This window comes from Octopus sinensis, linkage group LG17, assembly GCF_006345805.1.
Source record: "Octopus sinensis linkage group LG17, ASM634580v1, whole genome shotgun sequence".
NCBI lineage: Eukaryota > Metazoa > Mollusca > Cephalopoda > Octopoda > Octopodidae > Octopus > Octopus sinensis.
Genome location: NC_043013.1, coordinates 54,003,139 through 54,027,260, shown reverse-complemented (window position 1 = coordinate 54,027,260; position 24,122 = coordinate 54,003,139). Strand labels below are relative to the sequence as shown.

The 24,122-nt window shown below is 31.9% G+C and overlaps 1 protein-coding gene across 13 annotated transcripts in view; it reads left to right on the top strand.

Moving 5' to 3' along the window:
• The window catches only part of LOC115220760 (thrombospondin type-1 domain-containing protein 7A), a 1,292,425-nt gene that overhangs the window by 1,228,458 nt on the left and 39,845 nt on the right, over positions 1-24,122 (top strand). For 11 of the 13 annotated variants that reach the window (XM_036510587.1, XM_036510592.1, XM_036510582.1 and 8 more), the window contains 2 exons: positions 2,015-2,162; positions 18,059-18,070. In XM_036510587.1, coding sequence (XP_036366480.1) covers positions 2,015-2,162; positions 18,059-18,070 — 160 coding nt within the window. Of the gene's footprint in view, positions 1-2,014; positions 2,163-17,762; positions 17,884-18,058; positions 18,071-24,122 lie in introns of all 13 variants that reach the window. The other 2 variants (XR_005002721.1, XM_036510591.1) reach the window with 2 other exon arrangements.

The following is a 24,122-nucleotide window of genomic DNA, read 5'->3' as shown; positions in this document are numbered from 1 at the left end:
TCTCAGCTGTCAGGTTTAATTTAAACACTGTTACACACTAAAAGCAATTTAGTTGAATAGCATTTTAGTCTTAATTCTTCACAGTATATCCAACGGTTTATCAGATGTTTTCTTTGTTTTCTTAACAATGGGGCAATTAATAAGGTTATGCTATATAGTTTCATAGTGACAATTCTGTTTTCAATTTGCATTACAGCCATTTTTACAAAATGAATTTTGAAAATCTGAGTCTTTGAATATCATTGTTTTAAAATTCATCTAACCTTGTTGCTAATCAGAATGATGGAGCAAAGTTAGAAACTGTTTGTCATGGAGAGATCTGAGGCAAACAAAGTGGTGTGGATTCCAAAGGCAAATCAATCTAAAAGTAAAATTTCATTTTCTATTTCTATTGAATTTTAGGAAAATAAAAATAGGAAATAAGTGGAAATTTTACCGGTGAGTGTGTTACATTATAAGGCACAAAAAGAAAATGACTCTCCCCAGACACAACAGAATTTATGTTATTGCAATGGACAAATTAATATTTTATATTATAGCAAGTGCAGGTAGGTTTGTAAAATAACTTCAGTGCCAAACAAATGCCAGGCAGTATTTAGTTACACTTCTTATTCTGATTGCAAACCTTACTGCAGTCAGTTCTACCTTTCATCTTCTCAGTGGTCAATACAGTTAAGCAACAAATAAATACTACTGGCATCGTTTTAATCAACCAAGTGCTCCTCTTAAATTTGCAGCCTAAGTTAGAAATCAATATTCTATATCATATATAAATATATATATATATATATATATATATATATATATATATGTATATTGTTGATTCATTGTTTTTCTCTTTGCCTTCGTAAAAAAGTATGTTTACCGTCATGAATTTTTAACTCCTTTTTCTAATTTCGGTATGTGGTGAAGCAGTTAGCTGAACCCTAATTATAATTATGTGGATAATTTTACCTATAAAGGTTAGTTTAACGTACCAATCTACTTGGTAAAATAATTAATTAATTGACTAATTAATTAATAAATTTTACCCTTCTATTATTAATATATATATATATATATATATATACATATAAACTTCTACAGCCATTGTATAGCAGAAAGGTTACTGGATAAGGTTTTGTCCCTTAAATCAGAAAGGTGAAGTAGGATCAGTAGTAGAAATATATAGAAATAAAACAAGGAGTGCTTTAATGTGGAAGACTGCATTTAAAGTTTTGAGTAAAACTTAGAATGGCAACAAGACTAGAGAGGAACAGAGAAGCTGGTAGAATATGCAATTGCAAATAAAGCCATGTAGAGGTATCATACTTCATTGTACAGCCATCCTACATGCTTACAGAAGTGTTGCACTTTTGACTATTTTACTATGAAATAGGGTTTTCATAATGCAAAACAGTTTCCCTTGATTCTCTCTTCATTGACAAACCAATGAACGAAATGGAATTTGTGTTGTGAAACTCCCCATGAAGATTTTGGGGAACACAAGGCTTTCATAACTCAATAGGCATCTTTAGTCATGATAGTAAAATGAAAATAAACTTATTCCAACCTTCAGTTTAGCACAAATACTACAGAAATACATTGCCATTTCCTTGGTGTAACAGAAATTTGTAAAATGATTGTGGAATAATTCTAAACTATTGACCCTTTAGATTGCTTTGTCAAATGTATTGTTTATTTATTCACATTGTTTTGAATTAATCATACCTTATCTTGTAGCTTCAAGATTTCAATGGTGTATTTATATATCTTTACAATGACATTGTAGAGTAGGTGTGAGAGGTTGAATCTGATCACTTTTAACATAAAACAGGTAGAATATCTGGGCCTGAAATGAGCAGATTAAATGCCAAAGTGTAAGATCAAATACCATAATGAATGTTTCCTTAAATCCTTAAAAATGTTTTAGCCCGAAGGCCGCGGCCATGCTGGGGCACCACCACTGAGTATTACTTTTATATGTTTCTTTTCACTTTCTTTGTAACAATCTTTTTTTTTTTTCTCATCTCAGTGGATTATTTCGAAAAGGCCCACGTGACAGAGACAGCCGATCGCATGGTCAGGATACAACTTCACAACATCTTTCAATTGATGAACAAGCAGTTCAATGCAATCATGTCCAGGCATTTGTTGAGGCTCAGCAAGAAAACAATGAAAATGTATGTACAGCTTAACATATTTACAACTTTTATTATGCATTCTCATCCACATTTACTCTACAAATTTTATCTGTCACACTCACTTCAGTCAGTATTTTTGCATAGTCGCACACAAACACACACACACACTTTGCTTTTATAATTTTATTGTCAATCTCTCATGAAGAAAACATTTAGATAACAAAATACAAAATTAAAATTGTTTCTACAAAGGTAACTTGAAAGATTTACTTCAAGTTTTGCATTTTTTTCCTTTAAACCATTTAGATTATTGAAGTGAGGTGCTGATCAGGTATAAGAATAATCTAAAGTTTGATATAATAATCATTTGAGCTAAGAAATTTTTGTCAAATTATTTTTATAACCATAAGAAATCATTTTATGCTTTTTTACCTTTTGAGATCAACTTAAACAAGTGTTTTTCTGTATTGTAATTAGTAATTCTCATTATAATGCTTCCCCATAAATTAATTAGCTTATTATAGGAAATATTCATTAACTTTATATTTTATCTTGATATACATTTATGAAACAAAGTTCTTTGATTGATATAATCTACATTGAAAAATGTTCGTTATGACAGATTTTTCCACAATATTTATAATTTTTATATATCAGATCAATAATAACAACAGCAATAATAGGAGTAATAATATCAATAACATTAACAAAGTTCACATTTTGAAATATTAAATGGATAACAAAACAGGGGAAAAATTATCCAATTATATGAGTAGTGCTATCCTTTTGATTTATTTCACAAAAGTAAATATGCATCTATTTATTGTACATACAAGCTAATTAGTAGTGGAAGTAAGCATTAATTAAGGAAGATTTCTAATATGAAATTGGGTTAATTAACTCAGTTGTCTCGCACAATCAACTGTAAAACATTATTACATTATGTAAGTAGAGATCTGTTGAGGTAGTAGTACATGAAATACTTTTGTAGGAAGAAATATTTACAGATTGACTCTGATCTTTACGTTTTTAGTTGTGGTCAGACTGACATAAAATCATCAATCAATACCAGTATTTAGAAATTGATTATAAATTATAATTCTCCCAGTATATGTTAGCATACTATAAATATTTAATCATTACAACTACCATAAATTTTGATTCAAATTAAAAACAAACAAACAATGCAAGTACATGCAAGCCATGGAAATCAATAGATAAATGTTTTGATTCCAAATAGAGGGAAATGTATATCAGGAAGAAATAGCTTTCACAATATAGTTTTGTTACTAAGGCAGTGAGCTGGCAGAATCGTTAGCATGCCAGGCAAAATGCCTAGCAATATTTCATCTGTTCTGAGTTCAAATTCCACCAAGGTCGACTTTGCCTTTCATCCTTTTGGGATCAATAAATTAAGTACCAGTTACGCACTAGGATCGATATAATCGACTGGCCCTCTCCCCCAAAATTTCAGGCCTTGTGCCTAAAGTATAGTTTTGTTCCTTTACATTCTGGTTTCAAATCTCAGAGGAGCTAACTTTACTTTGCACTCACTGGGATTCGTAAATCAATCACCAGTCAAATACTAGATTCAATTAGATTAAGCATACCCTTTCTCAAAACCAGTAGCTTTATGCTTATATTAAGAATAAAGCAATTGAGTAACAGTTCCAGCCAGTTGTGATTTCAGTCACAATGGTTTATTCTAAATGATATGTATATTGATTTCAGCAACAGAATTCCATTAATACCTTAAATGATTATCTGCAAGACCTATTATTACCTGTGATTTCAAGTAGTAGTTAATATCTGCGCAAAGTGTGCATCATGATACAACATAGTGGAGGATAATCTAGCAGCAGCAAACTAACAGTTATTTAGTTTATTTAACATCAGTTAATAAGAATTGATTTTGCCAGAAGTATTCCCTTATTCTGATACCTGATAAAAAAAAAATTGTTATCCGCAAGAAAAATATATGTACACCAACAACGCAAAAGTCAAACTATCTTATCAATATTAACTTAAAACGATTTTACATCTTGCAAAATATATATATATATATTATATATATATATATATATATATATATATAATATATATATATATATATAATATATATATATATATATATATATATATATATATAATATATATATATATAGATAGATAGATAGATAGATAGATAGATAGATAGATAGATATAGATATATATACATACACAAACTTCTGAAAGTGTGAGACTAAACTACAATTTTTTATCATTATTTTCAAGCATCAAAAATCTTGATATTAATCATAATTTTATCTATAAATAGGAACAAGTATCTTATTCTCTCAAATAAAGTAAATTGTTGAAGTTGCATTGTATTTACAGTTAAGGCTATTATTGTTAAAATTTTAAATGTAAGAAACCTGAATTTCGCCTCATTTAATATTTTTTAGAAATTTACATAAATTCTTAATTAGTTTTATCATCTCTATCATCATCACCATGGTTTTAATATGTTTCACTATAGGAAAGGTTAGATGAGAGGTCAGAACACTATTTTTCCATAAATTTCCATCTTGTTCCACAAACCTAATTATTTCGATTCCAAAGTCTATGTTTCTACTCTTATCATAATAAAAATCTCTATTTACATTCCAATGCAGCAATACCAATTAATTTGAAGAACTTTTTCACCAATTTTTATTAGCAAATGTCTAAGATTATTTTTAATCACTGTCTAAATTTTCTTTCCCCCAATCTTCCTATTATATTTATATTGTCAAACTACAATCAGTTTTGTTTTTCCTATTTAGTCCTCTGAATGTAGATCCCTTGAATTCACTGACATCAAACCAGCTGCTAATGAAGAAAGCAGTTCTTGAAACCATTTTCATTATTTAAAACTCTAACAGCTATACTGCCAGTAGGTCTACTTTCTCTAAATACGTCATCACTAACAGACCATAATAATCCCTTGTCTGCAGTTTATATCTAATCCTTTTACTAGCAATTCCAGTGAATCTGTTCATGTTCCTTGATCTCTCACCAAAGTTTCATGATACATGGATTTTTTTCCCCTTCACACTGACAATGCAATATCAAGTTCCTGCCAATATCAATCAAAACCAATTTCCAAATGTTGTTGAACTTTTGAAATCTGATTTAGTTTTAGATATGATCATGTTAATTCTTCTGAACAACCCTTGACTTCTTTAGCTTCTTCAGAGATACTCAACCGTAAGCTTCCTTAATAACAACAGCTTCTCTTGCTGTGCAGTTGTCTCAAAACTTGCAGCAAAGAGAAGAAAACTGAGAATAGACTTTTTTTAGTGATTAAATAATAAAGCATTAAATACCCCACTGAGCTAATCAGTTCTGATCCTAATTTTTATACATGATATAGTTCTGAACAGCTTCCATGAACAAATATGGCCCTAGTATTATTACTCCATACAGTTTTGAACAGCTCACATAATCATTCCTTCTCTACACACTGTTAAAACTGTTAAAACTGATTTACAAATCAAAACAAATTTTTCATTATGAAAAGTTTCATTTACATAAAAATACAGCATCTCTAATTCAATAAACTAATAAAATTTCCCAACTAGGCATTGTACATAAAGTATGTGTGACTTCATAAAATATTCTGTTGGGCTGAGGCACCAATAATCTTCATAACTGCTCTAAATGTATAACAGATGTCTATAACTGTGTGACAAAATTTACCTTAGATAACAACTTGCTAATGGATTTGGATCAAGTGGTTTAATTTGAACAAATAGTTTAACCCTTTTCATATCAACCTGCCTGAAACTGCCCCTCATTTTATGATAGAAATTCTTTTGTAAAGTGATCCAAGTTAAACACTTCCACGAAAATTCCAGATTAATTTACATTCAAAACCTTAGCTTAATAATGACAAAGTTATCTTGATTAAACTTCATTATTTTCAAAATTAATTAAAACAAAAGCCAGTTTCTAACGACTGCAATGTATTAATTCCAGTTCTTATCTCACTCTCCATCTGTGAATCTCTGTGAACCCCAACAGAAGTTCTTTCTTCCTATCCAAGTTACACATCTTACCCACAAACTTGTGATTGACAGTTCTATTTTCTGTCAATCCTTTTACAAATGAACTACAAAATATATATTACATTCCCAAAAAGAACCATTTCTTTTCATCTGTGACTCTTCCTACAATTAATACTTCAAAGAAATGTAAAGAAGACTAATTCTCATAATGGGAATAAAATGATAAAAGCCAGTTTGATACATATATTGTTAAAATGCAATATTTTACAATTAAGTGTTGAACATATCCAGTTGACTTGAAGCACAGTTTAGACATAACCATTTAGATTTTCTTCAATAATTAGCATTATCAGAATAAAGAAAATTAGGTGATTTAGAAATGAAAAATTTATAATTTTAAAAGATAAAAAAGATACCTTTATAGCTATGACTGCTACTTGATTATATACACTATTTCATGTTACATATCTCAATAATTTGAAGCTTTTAACAAATTGAAAAAGGCCTAATTTTCATGTGTTAATTTTGCTTCATATTTTTCTCCTTTTAAATGTACATAGTAAAAAAAAGTATACACTTGTAAATAATGCTGCTTAAAATTCAAAATTATTTATATATTCCAAATTTTCTGATTAGTATCCAATAAATGTATCACTGACTCCCCGATCTATTAGCATTTAACTTTCAAGAAATCAGTTCAGATATAAGTGGATAAAAGATTTTATTATATTTCCATTAGAATAAATAAAGTTATTACATTATTTATGAAATAATTTTTTTTTATTCACAATTATTTCATAACTTAAAATTGGTTTACATGTATGAGAGCTTGTGTTCTGCAATGTCACATAACAATAAATTGTATGATTTTATTGGTAGAATTGTTCAACTCTTCTTAGGAAAAGCAAATGTAGTTAGGGTGAAAATAGAAATAGCAGTGGTGGGTACAGATGGGATGGCTAAATAAGAATTTAGTTTCTTGAATTTTCAATTACATTTTCCTCATCGATATTAACCTAACATTTGACAGTTCACATATTTGCCTCATTATTGATATTAACTTCACATGTATAGCCATTTAAAATATTTTCAAACTATTTGCAATTCCTCCCTTTTTGAAATTAAAGAAGGTGGGGGTTATATTTTGATTACAGTATTATATGTTACTAATTTGAAATTTGAAAAACACTTGTTAAATAACTTTGTTTACACGAAACTCACCAATCAGATAATAAGAGCTTTTATTAGACAAAAAAAAATTTTACAGCATGCATATGAAAAAAAAAAGCAATCTTATATTGGAAGCTTTATGATATTTTATGTATTCCATAGGTTTTTCTGCTTTTAGGAAGCTTTGTTTGGGCCTTTCTCTTTTTTCCTTAATTTAAAAAATAAAATTTTGTTGCTTTTGCTTGGCTCTTGGGTTCTGTTTCTTTATTTTCTTAGAATGAAATGGTCTAAGATAACTTTATGAGTAAATGCATAGATATAAAACCTATAGATATATGAAATATGAAATCTTGCATATAATCTAATTTCTGTATAAAAATAAAAACAGTATTTAGAATGAACTTTTTTGTGAAAACAATAAGTAAATTTGGGAAATTTATATTTAAAATTTCAAGATGCAATCCATGAAAATTCTAAGTTGCCAACCATAAACAAAAAGAGAACAAAATGGCAGCAGAGTGAAATTCTCTTAAATTCAAATTTAGAATACATTAGAATGCCTTCTCAAGTAACTAACCTCTGTAGATATAATAATACTCATGGGGTTTCACAAATGGGTTTCCAGCCTATATTTACTGACTAATAAGAAACATGTATGCATAATGTAAGCAGGAATAATAAAACATCACACAAAATGCCTTGTGGTATTTAGGGATAACACTTTACATTCTGAATCCAAATTCCATCAAAGTCAATTTGCTTTGCATCCTGATAGGAAGTTGGGGGGAGGGGCATTAAAATAAGCTTCTAGGATTAATCATCTGTACCCTGTTTCAGAAGCTGTAACCATGTGCCAAGATTAGAGATCAGTTCTGCTACATTCAATATGAAATTTAATACAAATTAAATATGTATGGGATGTAAAATATTGTAGCCCACGCCAGAATGGAAAGTGTGTGTTGGCTGATGAGGATAACTGAACCCGATACCAGCTATAAACATGCTGCATTATGAATATATTACTTCCTAAAGTAACAGTGATACTTCAATAGCAATAGTTTTGAATAGGAGTGGCTATGTGGTAAGTAGCTTGTTTTCCAACCACATGGTTCTGGGTTCAGTCCCACTGTGTGGTACCTTGGGCAAGTGTCTTCTACTATAGCCTCAGGCTGACCTAAGCCTTGTGAGTGGATTTGGTAGATGGAAACTAAAGAAGCCTGTCGTATATATGTATATATATATATATATATATATATATATATGTGTGTGTGTGTGTGTGTGTGTGTCTGTGTTTGTCCCCGCAACATTGCTTGACAACCAATGCTGGTGTGTTTACGTCCCCGTAACTTAATGGTTTGGTGAAAGAGACCGATAGAATAAGTACTGGGCTTGCAAAGAATAAGTCCCGGGGTTGATTTGCTCGACTAAAGGTGGTGTTCCAGCATGGCCACAGTCAAATGACTGAATTGAGTAAAGGAATAAACAGCAAGAATAAAGAAGAAAATATTGGGTGTGGCACCATGGCCAAGTGTCTTGTACTATAGCCTCAGGTTGACTAAAGACTTCTGAGTGGAGTTGGTAGAGGGAAACGGAAAGAAGCCCATCAATGTGTGTCTTTGTTTGTCCCCCACTACTGCTTGACAACTGGTGTTGGTGAGTTTACATCGCTGTAACTTAGCTGTTTGGCAAAAGTGACTGAAAGAATAAGTATCAGGCTTAAAAATATATGTCCTGGGGGAGAATTCATTCAACTAAAAACGCTTCAAGGTGATGCCCCAGCATGGTCATAGTCAAATGAGTGAAACGATATATCATGAGGAGTAAAAAGAGACAATGTAAAAAGGAGAAGGTTCCACAAGTTCACAAATACAGTAATAGCTTAAAGCTTTAATAGACAGAGTGTCTTAATATTTTGCACATTAGTCCTTCATCAGAGGACAAAAGTATAAAAGGAGTATAAAAGATGAAAGGTCAGTGAAAAGGAGACAAATATTCACACGCACACACCTCTTTTACCCTTACCATATATATAAATGAAATTTATTAGATTATTTCAAAATGTTAAACATACTTTATCAGATGTCCTCACTATTTAATTTTCATTCAATTGGCTTTTATCCTTTAAATGTAGAGCTTCCCTTCAATTCTTAGTATGTCTGAAATTGATGTCAGAATTGTAAGTTTACAATGAGAATAAATCGCTTCATGTTTTTCATCACAATAACGAAAATGTGTATATTTGACACTCAGTTTTATTCTCATTTCCTTAATTCTCTGCCAGTTTCCATTCTTCCTTAAATATTACCCTACTCAAAGATTCACTTATCTTAGGAAGCAACAGACATGAAAATCTGATAAATAAAAAATAACCACTTAAGTGTGTTTAAAATTTAATACCATATAGTCAATATTTTAAAATGACAACTATCCTAACTACCCTATTCAGTAATAGTTCTCTTTCAAACAATTTTATTTAATAGAAATAAAATTTATTCAAACAATATTTTTGAATTAAAAATGTTTATCATGATGACAAAAGCAGTTTGAACATGAAGCATTTATATCAATGGAACAGAATACCAGCAATAAAATGAAACCCAAACTTTAATGTGGGGACAATCAAGTTTCTATAAGCTGATAGAAATAGTACCCAAATCTGCCTCAAGTTACTGACCACTATCTTTAGAAATAAGGAAAAAACACATTAGATAGCATAGTCTTGGACATACTGAAAGACAATATGGTCTTAATTAAGGCATGTCTAATGATGGTGTCGAAGGTTGTGGTGGTGGTGACAGTTGATGATGGTGATGTTGAGATGTGAAATAGCATGAACATAGAGTTGGTATCATTATGTTTAATGGTGGCAGAAAATACTGAGGGTGCTGTGATGGTGAGGGAACCAAAATGGCATGAGAAGGATGGTGATGGTGATAGCGCTAGTGGCTAAAGAGATGATGATAATTATGATGGAGGAAAGAGGATTACGTTGGCACATGGAGGAGTTGGGTCGATTGTCATTTAGCTGTAATGCATTTTCACAGAACTTTTCTTCATGATTTTGGGATAGCCAGAGGACATAGTAAGGTCAGGGAGCAACTAATTATGTTTTTAAGCTCAAACATACTATATGTTGGCTTGGTTCATGATATTCTACTGTTATAACAATTATTATATTAAAATATGAGGGACTGCATTTAATCTATCCCATCACAGAAGCCACATCTTAAAAATAACCATATCGAAAGTGTTCTTGCCTGAAGATTGATTGAGTTATCCTTCTTGATGCTGCTAATAATATAATTATCCCCAATGAATGATTAACATTTTATATAGTTTGTGTCTTCATATGGTTTATGATATGGATAATCTTAGCTCATATTACTGTTCAAAGTTAAATCTAGATAATTCTTTTATTCTTGATTTCCTATTCATTGTAATTTTCCAAAGTTTGTGTGTGTGCCTTGTCTGTTCTTCATGTACAGTTGTTAGTCCATCGACTCTCTACAACCCACTTTTACTTCAGTTGTAAAGGTATTGCATTGGTTGAGGTGTTTAATATAAACATCGTTTGCAATGGATTGCTAACTCCTTTGCCTAGTCACTTACCATATGTTCCAGTTTTGTATTTTATAGGGAAAAGTAATTTGATCTATTCAGATTCCTACTAAGTATATACATGACTTGAATAAATTCCTAGAATCTTCAAATGGCTTTAGATATTGTTTCTAATCCTTTTGGAATCTATTTGTAAGACTGAAATTTCACATTTTTAATAGGCAAGTCTCCACCTTAAAATTTTCATGCCTTTAAGGTACTGAGGGATTTTATTTGTCTCAAAACCAAACTCCCTGTCTGTAGCTACATTGGTGATATCCTTATTGAAGAAAAAGAGCTTCCACTTTATCCTTCTTAATGTTTTCTCCATAACTTGTGTGCTGCAGAGCTTTTTGTTGGTGAATGTTCAATTGCATGTTTATCTGGTGTTCCATGTATTGACTCCTGTGTGCTTATGGTGCTTAAATGAGTGGAAAACTTTATATAAATTCAATAATAAATGAAAGAACAAGTACTAAAAATGCTAAAGTAGAGCATTTCTTTATCTTGGTCAATTGAAATCAATCTTAATGGCCTCTTTGCACTTTTCTTGTATGAAAAATCACTTAGTTTATCAGGCTGCTATACTGGAATACAATTGAAAAGGAAATCAAGCAGGGTCAACAAAGCTTACAACTCCTATTCTGAGATGCAGACGAGGGAAATTACTCTTGAGGGACCGAAGGGAAATAAGGCACAAAAAGTGTATGTTTGAACAGGGTCCTAATACAAAATGCTGATACAAAATAAGGTGGGGGGGAGCACACTGGTATCACTATGTGTTCTGTGCTTGAACTTTGTCAACTTCTGCTCGGTTCATGCATAAGAGCTGACACTGGGAAGCTTGGCATGGTTCAAATTACCGAAATTCAGTGCTGGATCAGAACAATTATGGAGGGCTGTTTGAGGTGAGAATCCTCTCAAAAGCTTTCAACTATTTGTACAGAATGCGGTTTGACTCCTGTAACCAGATAAAAGTGCAAAACATCAAACACCACTACATTGTTACATAGAAGTAAACCTCATACAAATGTTGAAAGAAAAATATCAACAGATCCTTTTCTTCTTTCTTTGCGATGTAGTTTGTGCCAAGCTGCCTGCGAAACGGATTTAAGAAATGGCAATAAATTTCAGAAATGGTAAGACATGGTACAAAGCACAGTTAAATATGTCATAGTATATATTTAAATATAGTGTTGCATACCAAATATTCTACCAATGGAATTAATATAATTAAGCAAAAGAAATCTGTTTCATAGCAATTTTTTTTCTAATAGACTTTAGGTACAACTCAGGACAGTTGAAGATGGAATGAAAATGAGAGTTAGAAGGCAAGATATATTATCTGTTTAAAGTAAAGAAATGTTTTTTTGCTGGCTAAATTAATGACATGGCAAGTAGCTTGCTTATTCACATTTGTGTACAGACAGATGAATGATTAAACTCAAGACACTGGCTAGAAACATGAAAATATGTATGATTATAAAAGCACAGACACACATACATGTGATCACAAATATACACAGATAATGGAAGTATATGCTACCAGATCACATGCCTTCACATACACATACTGGTGAGCATGATCTCTCTCTCTTTCTCTCTCTCTCTCTCTCTCTCAAAATGTGTGACACTGGCATGGATGCATGTTTGGCACACAAACACACACCCATCAAAACGTGAAAATTTACACACATACACACACATGCAGAAAGATGCTTTAAGTGTGAATATGATGCATTGTTTTATTTTTCATTGGTCTTTTTCTCATGTATTTCCTACAATGGAATGCTCTGTGATGAGTGTTTATTATAGAAATCTGTCTGTAGACCAAGTTCCCTTGGTCTGCACAGACATTCTGCCAATAGTACCTGTCGTCCATTTACAACTTCAACTTGGGAACTGAGAGGTCACTGTCAACATATGTTGTAGCTGGTCAACCTCTGTTCATGTGGCCATATGGTGGGTCCCAGAGTAACAACATCCCTGAGGAATTCGTTCATGGCCCAGTAAAAGTGCCCAGTAAAAGTGCCCAGTAAAAGGCGATGGAATCTCCTGGCTCATACCATCTCCACTGATGAGGAATCTCGAGAAGACAAAAAGTTGTGTTCTTCAAAAAAATTGTTGAAAGTGTACTGCTTTATGGGTCCAAAATTTGGACCCTGACAAAAACGTTGCAGAAACAACTAGAAGGCTGTTACACCTGCTTACTCTAACATGCACTGAATATTGAATGGCAACAGAAGGTTACCAATAAAGACCTCCTCAGGGACCTTTCCCTTATATCAGAGGTGGTCAGAGATAGAAACCAAGAGATTCTTAATGGAGGGGACAAGAAGTACATTGAATAGGAAGGCCAAGGGTTGATCAAGAGTGCATTGAAGAATACAAGGAGATACTTGTCAAAGTGGTCATCTACCCAAAAGCCTGTTTCACCAACATGCAGATGACAATGAAGTTTGTAAGTGATGCAGTAAATAATGTTGGCAAATATCTGCTTGATGTTTTGGTTGGTTTAGTATTAGGATTTGGGGCTGATGGTTGTTGGGGGTATTTTTGATAAGGAGAAAGGTGGGGCAAATGCACTGGAATGTAGCTGATAGGAGGGTAGGGAACTTTGAACTAGAGTGGCACATTGTAGGCTACCCTTATTTGCACACTTGTAAAATACTTTTTATGCACAATTATTGTAAACTTGAATCCTCTTCCAAAATTACTGACAACTTTTGGGCAATAGGAGGTAATGGACTGGCAAAAACATGCAGAACAAAAGGACTTGTGATAGCTGTGTCTCTCAACATTTTAATTTCAAATTCAACTGAAATAAATACTAAACATGGATAAACCCATATCCTACAGATTTTGACTTCATGCTAATAGGTGACGTCAACTTTATAGAAATTGATATGCCTTTCACCAGCCACCACTATATCATTTGCTTCACATCCTTGAAAAATTGTGCACAACTGTATTATAGATGTGGGTAGTGCATACATGTGAATACATACACATGCACGCACAGGCACAGGGATCAAACACTTTTAATCCCAAAAGAGAGAGTTCAATATGTGTAATACAGAGCTGATTTATATTATCACAATATTATAAAGTTATCAAGACATTTCTAGTATTAATTTCAAACTAGTTGTGAAATAAAGGCAGCTTTTGTTGATATTGTCCTGTAGAACCTATGGCTCTAGACATATAGTGGTACAGCTAACCACCTATACCAACATTAGTTCAAAAACATGAACCCTTCCAGACAATCCTGATAAAAATCATGCTTATGTCACAGGCCATTTTCAATTTGGCATGGAAACTATCACAAGTTTATAACACATACACACACATACATACATACATACATACACACTTAGATACGTATAAATAGTATGGAACATGGATGTTAAATGCTGATGATAACAAACATCCATACATGCATAAACATGTAATAATATATCAATTAAAGTTTATAAGTATTTTCACTTACAAGATGAGATGAAGACAAAAGTTTTCATACAAAGAAGACAAAACGAACGCACATGAAATTATTTTAAGGGAACAAATAAAAAGTGTGGGGCTCACCAGAACAGAAAGAAACAACGGCTTTGAAGAGTTATTTGTTAAAGGGATACAAAAACAAGTATGATCAGAAAATCAGTTGATAACAAAAGAAGGAAAAATAATGGATACATAGAGAAAGCTTTATTCAAGTTAAATAAAATAAAATCCCTCTAGAATTGGAAATCTAAGAAATATAATGCAAGTTACACAGAGTTAAACTTCAAATCCAAAATCAGTTCACTTCTAATTCAAACCAATGGTTTTTATCTGTTTGCATGCGATTGGTGTAAATCAGAAATCCACTTCATATGTGCAGTTGTTGAGATGTGGTTGATAATTTGAAGCCTAGTAGCAATATATACTTATTATCGTTCAATTTCATGCATCTTCACTGGAATATATCTGGAGTAATATATTTGAACTATTCTGTTCTGTAATGTGTGTTTATGTGTGTGTGTATACGCACACACACATATGTATGTGTATATATATGTATTTATGTATACATATATGAATTTGTGAATATGTAAAGATTGTGTGTGTGTACATAACATATACGTGATCAAATGTGGTTCTTACTCAAAGAACAAAGGGGGTTCAAATAGTATGACAATAGCCGTTGTTTCTTTCTGTTCTGGTGAGCCCCACACTTTTTATTTGTTCCCTTAAAATATAGCTTAATGATAACCATACTTAACAAACAATAGCCCTGATTCCAAGTTTCATGCAAATCTGAAGATTACTCTCTTCAGATGCGCATATCATGAATTCAAGTCAAATAGTACCAAAACTGGATACTGCAGATGTCTACAGCAGACATCTTAGATACTATTTGACTTTAATCTGTGTGTCCTTGTGAAGAGTCTAAAGCTCTACTTTGCATGAATTGCAGAATCAAAGGACAATAGTTTGTAAGCGTGATCACTATGAAATAGTTGTGTGAGTGTGTGTGTGTGTGTTTGTGCATGTGTGCGCCCATATATAATGCTATGAATGATTGATTGGCTGGGTACATTCCTAATCTCAACCATCTTCACGCATACATAATTATCTTTTGACATACAAATACACAGAAAATATATATTAGCATTTAGAAAGTGAAATAACTTTTGTTACTTCTTACTGGGAGAAAAAATTGTTTTACAATATTTACATGCTTTTACTTTACTATTGAATTATAGAAATAACTCGGCAGTTTGGGGAATTCTAGTGCAAAGAGTTATAGCTTACTAATGTTAATCAACTTCAGATTTCGAATAACTTTTTAATGGTGTGTCATAAATATTTGGATAACAGCTGAAGATACAAACTTAATTTCAATCAGCTATTGAAAATTTATATTGACAAAATCTGCCATGCCTGTAATGATTGAATTAGTGTACACAAGGTTAAATTCCAAATAATTGGACACCAATTTGAAATGTTTTTTTCTCTGAGAAACAACACATACTCTGTGTCAGTTATTTCCTCTTATTAGTTTGGATATAGTTGAATGGTATTTCTAAGAGATATAATCAGTTTGTTCAAATACATTTCTTTTCCTATTGTAAAAAAACATAAAATTAGTCTTCACTTTTATTGTTTCTTTTTATTATACAACTGATTTAGAAGAAATGAAATAAATTTGAATATTACAAAGCCTTAATATGGGTGAAATAAGAATGTAAGTACATCAATAGTATAGAAATAATTTGTTGCACATAAAACAGAAATTGCATTAGATTTATTATGATACCAATTGTCATAGCTTATTTACCCAAACTAATATTTGGTTTTCAATATAAGAAAACTAAGTCACAAAACATTCCCCTTTCTGTTTTCCCTTTCTTCTTCAAATTAGAGTCTGACAGTACAGATATGTTATCTCATCATCAACAAATAAAAACCTAGTAATTATCTTAATTAAATCTCACCTAATTAAGTAATCTCCTATTCTATTTTTACAGACAGAATTAAAATCACATTTACTTTTTATTTGAAAAATCATTAAGTCTGCGAGTTTAGATGTTAAAAAGAAAGAATGTTTTAATTTAAAACAGAAAATAAAACATTAAAATGTAGATCTGAAGACATCTTATTCTAAAATTTGTGTATTAAATTTTGAAATTTATGTTATATTTAGAAAGGTTGGAATAAATGAACATAGCACTTTTAACTTTGCCATCTTTTCATTTGGATAAATTTGGAACACACCATAAGAACCAAAATATTTCCTATTTTAAATTAGTCACAGCCTATATGGTGCATTACAGCATAATTAAAGGTGCTGGTACTTGGAGACTTTACCAATTGTTATATTATTTGCACAAATTCTATGAGAAATAAGGTAATATCCAACAAATAAATATAACAATTCATAAAATAAACTTTGAATAAATTCATTTGGCAACTGATTTCAAAACTCTCAATCAAAATCTTTAGTTCTGTCCGATAGGATTCGCACCATATCGGTTATTTTTCATCTTTTTTTGGTCATGTTTACCTGGCTATTTATATTTATTTATTACTTCTAAACATTGTGGCTAAATTCCTTTATATTTTTTTTCTTTTCTTAGTTTTTCTTTTCTTTTAAATTGAAAGCTTCTACCCATTTTATTTCTCTTTGCAACCATTGCTTATTGCCTTATTTTTCCTGCACTTCTGCTTTTTATTCTTTGATCTACAGTCCATCCCAGTTTTGGTTTCTATAGGCCTTCTTTTTAGAAAATACCTTAACATGATATTCCTCTTCCAATGCATTCTTTAGTTGGAATCTAAAACTAAGCTGAAGATGTATTCTCACTGATTTCTTTGAACAAGCTAAATCCAATCACTTGTATTTCAGTCACAATTTACAGACTAATCTCGCATAAACAAAATATATTTAGAAATATAAGTGTGCATATATATGTTTGTGTGTGTATGAAAACTTATACACACTCACACATTCACCAACATGCACTCACACAAATATATGCGTGTATGTGTAAGTGTACAGTTTTCTTTTATTAAGCAAAATAGGGTAGACAAAAGTGAGCAGAGCAGAAAATTTGCATTTTTCAGGGTTTTTCAAATTCTAGATAACCAAAAGAAAATTTCTCATGAAACAATTCACACCATCACTTGTTTGTCTGTCTGTCTGTCTGTACCCACTTGACAAGAATCCAAGATTTGGGTGAATAATATTCTCAGATTTACATAGGAAATATTAATTGAAAGAAGAAATAAAATACAAAACCAAAAAAAAACAAAAAAAACAAAGCAGACAGAAAACCAATTGTTTTGTCAATTTGTTCACAGTCTTCCCGCCAAATAGCAGGCAAAGTTGCTGTTAGCACAGTAGTATGAACGACTGACACTACGCCGCCCCTCATTGTTGTCACTATATAATGTACCGTCATCAACATGGCCATCACACAAAGTAAGTTACTTTAAGCTAACAGAAAATGGGAATTTACAAAAAGGACATGCTTAGCTTACCGAGAAAGAAAGACCCCATCCCCACTGAAAAAAAAATACAAAGAATCAACTCACCGTAATTTCTAATAAATTCCAAAAGTTGTTTTTTTAATTTGTATTTTTATTCTTATTTCTAGTTTATCCAAATGGTAAGTGAATTTACAGCAAATTTTATACTTTCAAAAACAAAATTTTTTTTTTTTCCTCCAATATTACTAGAAAAAATTTTTTTTTTTTCCGATGATTGCTCTTCATTCTAATAATCATCTGGTATCATTTGCTCTCGTTTCGACACGGTTCGTTTAGTTCATTTTGACAACAGGTGTCTCACCAAGCTAATCATGTCCTCCCTTCCATTATTCATTCTTTTCTATTCTGTAGCTTTTACTTAACAAAAAGGCCTTCCTGCTTTCACATCTGCTTCCATTTTCCATTTTCTATCCATTGGAAGTGTTTCTCTTTGTTTACATATGGTCATTTGTTTATTATATATTCTAATTATTATTTCATTGAGCATATGCTTATAATTTTTTAGTTCCAATTATATCTTCTTGTATGTATGTGCACATATACATATATATACACACAAATATGTGCATATATACAGATTAATATATGCACATATGTACACAAATACATACACACTTACAAAAACATTTGCTATATACATGTGCATGCATCCATATACATTAGTGTAAGCATGTACAAAGTGTTTTTAAAATCTAGTAATCTGTGCAAATGGCAAAATAATGTGAATAGCATACACATGTCCAATTTCTGTATGCATATATGTGAGTATATAATACACACATACATGTATACACAAATACATATACTTGTTTGCATATATAGATATATATATATATATATATATATATATATATATATGCACATCCACACATATACATTCACACATGCACACATTTATGTATTTTTATACATTTCTTTAAGAGCAGCTGTATATTCTTAAGTATATAAATTAGTACCAGTTTTTGAATTGAAGTCTTTTTCTATTTATTACTTTCATAGAATTGTTGAAAAAATGATATATCAATGAGTTTGCAAGAAAATATCTATGTGAAGTTATTGATATTTTTGTCAACTTATTTGATTAATATGTATAATTCAAAATGGGCAGCCCCTAGCCTAGTTTAAGACTGATTATTTTTCAATAATTTCACAAAAGTCCAAGACATTGCTCAAGGTTTTAACTCTTTCCAATGGTGAGTTTATAGGACAAATATTTTCAAACTTTACGACAATCTTCTTATATTTATTTCAGTGAATCTTACAGATAATATTCAATTATATTAATCAACATTATGGCATTGATTATAGATATTTTTGTCTTTCACTCCAGAATTGATTAAACAAGTAACATCATAACTTATAAAACTGGTGTACTACAAATCAGAAATTAGTAATACATGGTTTCAGGATTACTATGGATTATTAGACACTTTAACCTTTCTGTTTAAACCTTTCAGTTTAATCTTTCTGACTTGCATTTTCAGGCTGAGTTGGTCATATTTGGAAAGTTTATATAAACCATGAGAGTATTCTAGTTTTAGGTCATCCTATGAATCAGATATCTTCATCACACAGTTATAATTTGTAGTGTAAAATCAACCTAACCCTTTTGTATTCCGATTCTTTTGTAAAATGCAATGCTCATTCATTCACATTATTTTGAATTAATCCTGCATTATCTCAAAGCTTCAAGATTACAACGATGTCATTGTTTATTTTTAGAATAATATTGTAGGGCAGGTGTGAGAGGCCTGATCTGGCTAATTTGAACTGAAAATAGGTAGAATATCTGGGCTAGATGTGACCAGATTCAATGCTAAAGGATTAAAGAACTAGTTAAAATGTCTTGTTTACCAATGTGTCTTTGGTAACGTTAATGCTGTTCCCTTTTCTAAACCAAACCAAACCACACATGGTAATTTATTTCCACTATTAGACTTTACCCTGTTTCTTAGTGATAAGAGTTCTTGCAATTTCAACTTTTTAGATTCTACACTTCTACTGTTGTATTACTAGTTCCTGTTGATCTGGTAACTCTACAATATAATATTGTTTTATTACTATTAAATATAGGAAATTTCCATAAAATCAATAGTGGTAATAGCCCTGAAATGAGCAAACTTCATTTCGAATCATCCATATCATGCCAAACATTGTTTATTTCATTTCATCACTCAACCCCCACCTAAAAATGGACCATTCACCCAAAGAGAAAGATTCCTTGACAACCGTTACAACCAAAAGCAACCACCAGACATTAAAAACAGACATTCACAACCCTTGAGTGAGACCCACAATAGAACTGCTCCATAGAACTGTACCAATAGAACTGTACCCCTAATGTACATGCAGATATTCTAGAACAGGGTTTCTTACAAGGATGGAAAGGAGCTCTGTGAGGATTAAAATGGAGTGGATTAGTTGAGGTATTTTATAAAAGGTTTTAGTCTCTATGCATGCCTCACCATTGCAGTTACTTGGAATTTAATATTAGATGTTACTAGTGCCTAACCACAATGGGTCCTCAGGGGAACACTTTATTGCATTCTGTTAGAATCCAAAGTGAGACACATGGTGAGGTATTTAGAGATGGAGGTAGAAAGAAAGGGGTGGAGAGAAAAATGGGAAAAGACAGGAAATAGAAGTAAACAGAATAAACATAAAGGTTTGCTAAATATATAAACAGAAGTGGCTGTGTGGTAAGAAGCTTGCTCCCCAACCACACAGCTCCGGGCCTAGCCCCACTGCATGACACCTTGGTAAAGTGTCCCATACTACAGCCTTGGGCCAACCAAAGCCCTGTGAACAAATCCAGCAGATCGAAACTGAAAGAAGCCCGTCGTATGTGTGTGTGTATATACATAAATATATATATATATATATATATATATAGGACTAATTGGATAAAAGCCCAAATAGACAAACAGCAAGTAGATTCCCAATGTGGGTTATGCAAATCAAAAGAAGAAAGCGTTATTCATGTAGTAAGTGAATGTAGCATTCTGACACAGAAAGAATACATGAAAAGACATGACAACCTAGAGAGAGTAATCCACTGGGAGTTATGTAGAAAGCTAGGATTTGAACACACTGATAAATGATATGAACATGAACCTAGTAAAGTACTAGAAAGTAAGAAATACAAGATGATGTGTGATTTTAACATTTGGACTGACGGAGTAATAGAAGCTAGAAGGCCTGATTTGGTAGTAGTAGTAATAGTAGATAAAGAGAATAGAAAGTGCCAGATAATGGTCTTTACAGTCTCAAATGATGAAACAAAAAAGCAATATGAGTCCAAAAAAGAGGTACCAAAAAAAATAGAAAAGTACCAGGCCCTAGCCATTGAATTACAGAGACTATGGAAAGTGCAGGTAAAATGTATCCCAGTATAGTTCAATTGGGAACTATCCCTAAACCTTTGGACAGATGGACAGAGGAAATAGGCATAAAACCAAGTTTAGTACAGCTGCAGAAAACCATGTTATTAGGGACAGCTAGAATACTTGGGAGGGTTCTCGGCATGAGGTTACTTGTTGTAGCCCGATGTTAGGATTCTTTTCTTTTCCAACAGTCTAATCTATTGTGTGTATATGAATATAATAATAACTAGCATAGAGAAACTCTCAAAATGCAAAAATCTGGAAATAGAGGTAACTTGAAAATGGAGCCTAAAAACCGAAACAATCCCTATAGTAACAGGTGCATTAGGTATGATTAAAACACATACAAATACAGAAAATAGCACTACTAGGCACCACATACATCCTACGCAAAGTACTTTCAATACAGTCAACATAAGAGTACCCAACAAATCACAGCACATACCCAAGGTACACAGAGTTGCACCCAGTGGTGCTGTGAAAGCATGTGACAAAAATATGACTACTGAATAATAATAATAATTTCTTTTATTTGCCACCAGGGTGGAGGGGATAGGCTTCGAAAAGAAACACTGAATGAACGTCACTATAAACTATCAGTAATTTATGACGGAGTTTATATTTGGTCTTACACTGCCAGTCACAAGACTATATACTAAATCAACTTTTAATACTTCTGGACTAATCATTAAAGTTGGTGTAAAACCTAATATGACCAATTTCAATATGTCTTTAATTTTGCAAATGTGAGACTAAAACAACCCCAAAGGGCCAGAGCTGTCAGTGTACAGTTGTCATTGTAACAAGTATATATTTCATTTATGCTACATTCATTTGTTTATTGGAAATAATATCCTATTGTTAATCAAATTTTATAATTAGTTGATCTCACTTGTCTAATACTACTGTCATGTGTCTATAGAATATGGTTTGTGCTTATGGAAAAGAAAAATAAATAAAATCATTTGAAAAAGACTAAAAATAGAGGTAGCATTCACAACTTTCCCAAGGGTATTTGAAGATAGGATCACTTACAAAAAAAGGGGAGGTTCCTTCAATTAAAAAGTTAAATATTAAAACTGAAAATACATTTTTTTCATTTGTCCGGTATTTGTGAACAAGAGAATTATAGTTTCTAGCTGGACACTCATTGGTCTGATTAACAAAGTTGATTAATTAGTGACAAGGTTCCAGTATGTATTTTAATTTCATTTAAATTTTCAGAGCGGCAGTAATAATTTGACATTTTACAACATCACAGACATAAATACTAGGATTAACTTTGTATGGAGTTGGCAAAAGAATCATGTGAATTTGCCAAGCCTTGAGAACGAAATTATATTATTTTTGTTTGTTTGGTTGGATATTTATGCCTTATTCCTTGCAATAAATTTTACATGTTTCATTAGACCTAAACTTATTTATTAATGCTACATGATTTATTATTACATTATAATTAATTTAATGTGTGTTTATGTGAGACTGAATATGTGATAGAAATATTTTCCATCAACAATTCTTCAGAGCAAATGAGATTTCTAGTGAGATGAGGCAGTTTAGTAAACAAATGGATCGTTGGTTCAAATATTTGTACAGTACTTCTGTCTGGAACTCACAGTGATTCTTTCCCCACAGTTCAAAATAAATGAGTTTAGTAGCCAAGTGTCATTAAATGACTTGTTAATGCACACAGCACCAACTTCAGTTTGACTCAAGACAAAATCTGGAATGAATTGATATTCCAATCCAGTGAATAGAATATCTCAGCCATGTTCACATTACTTATCCATTTTTAAATGTCCCTCTATAGATACGATTCCTTTTTATTCATTTATAGGAATACTATATTTTGAAAATTACACTTTTCTAGTTAGTTATATGTGATGAAATCATTTGATAACATGGCAACATTTTATTAAACTGCATTTAGATTTATGGTAAAGTGTAACATTGTCTCACAATGATTCTATTTAGAGCTGGCCTTTGAATTTCCACACAGCCATTATTTCTAATTTAAATGCAATAAATCATTTCATCCGTAAAACAGAACGAAAATATTCATGAGTGTTGGAATAATCAAGAAATGTATATTGAAAATATGACCGATACCAAGCAGTTACATGTGTATATGTATATATATATATAGTTTAACGTAAATCCATGTCTGCAAGGAAATCGACCCAAAGACTTATTCTTTGTAAGCCTAGAACTTACTCTATCGGCCTCCTTTGCCAAACCACTAAGTTACGGGGACCTAAACACACCAGCATCGGTTGTCAAACGATGTTGGGGGGACAAACACAGACACACAAACACATATATATACATATACATATATACGACGAACTTCTTTCAGTTTCCGTCTACCAAATCAACTGACAAGGGTTTGGTCAGCCTGAGGCTATAGTAAAAGACACTTGCTCAAGGTGCCACGCAGGGGGACTGAACCCAGAACCATGTGGTTGATAAGCAAGCTACATACCACACAGCCACTCCTGCACCATAAACTGTAAAATTTTCTAATATTTGCACAGAATTATCAGTATTAGTAATTGTGAATTATTTAATGGAGAGAAGCAAATAAATTTTAATAAAATAGAAAAAGTAATCATTTTGTGTTGAGAAGTTCTGCATGGCCAAGCAGCAGTGTAAGCTTTTAGTTTAAGGCACCAGTCTCTTCAGAGCATGGGTTTGTATCCCACCACTGCCAGTAATATTTTATAGGTACAGGTATGGCTGAGTGGTTAAGAAGCCCACATTGCAACCTTGTGGTTTCAGTTTCAGGCCC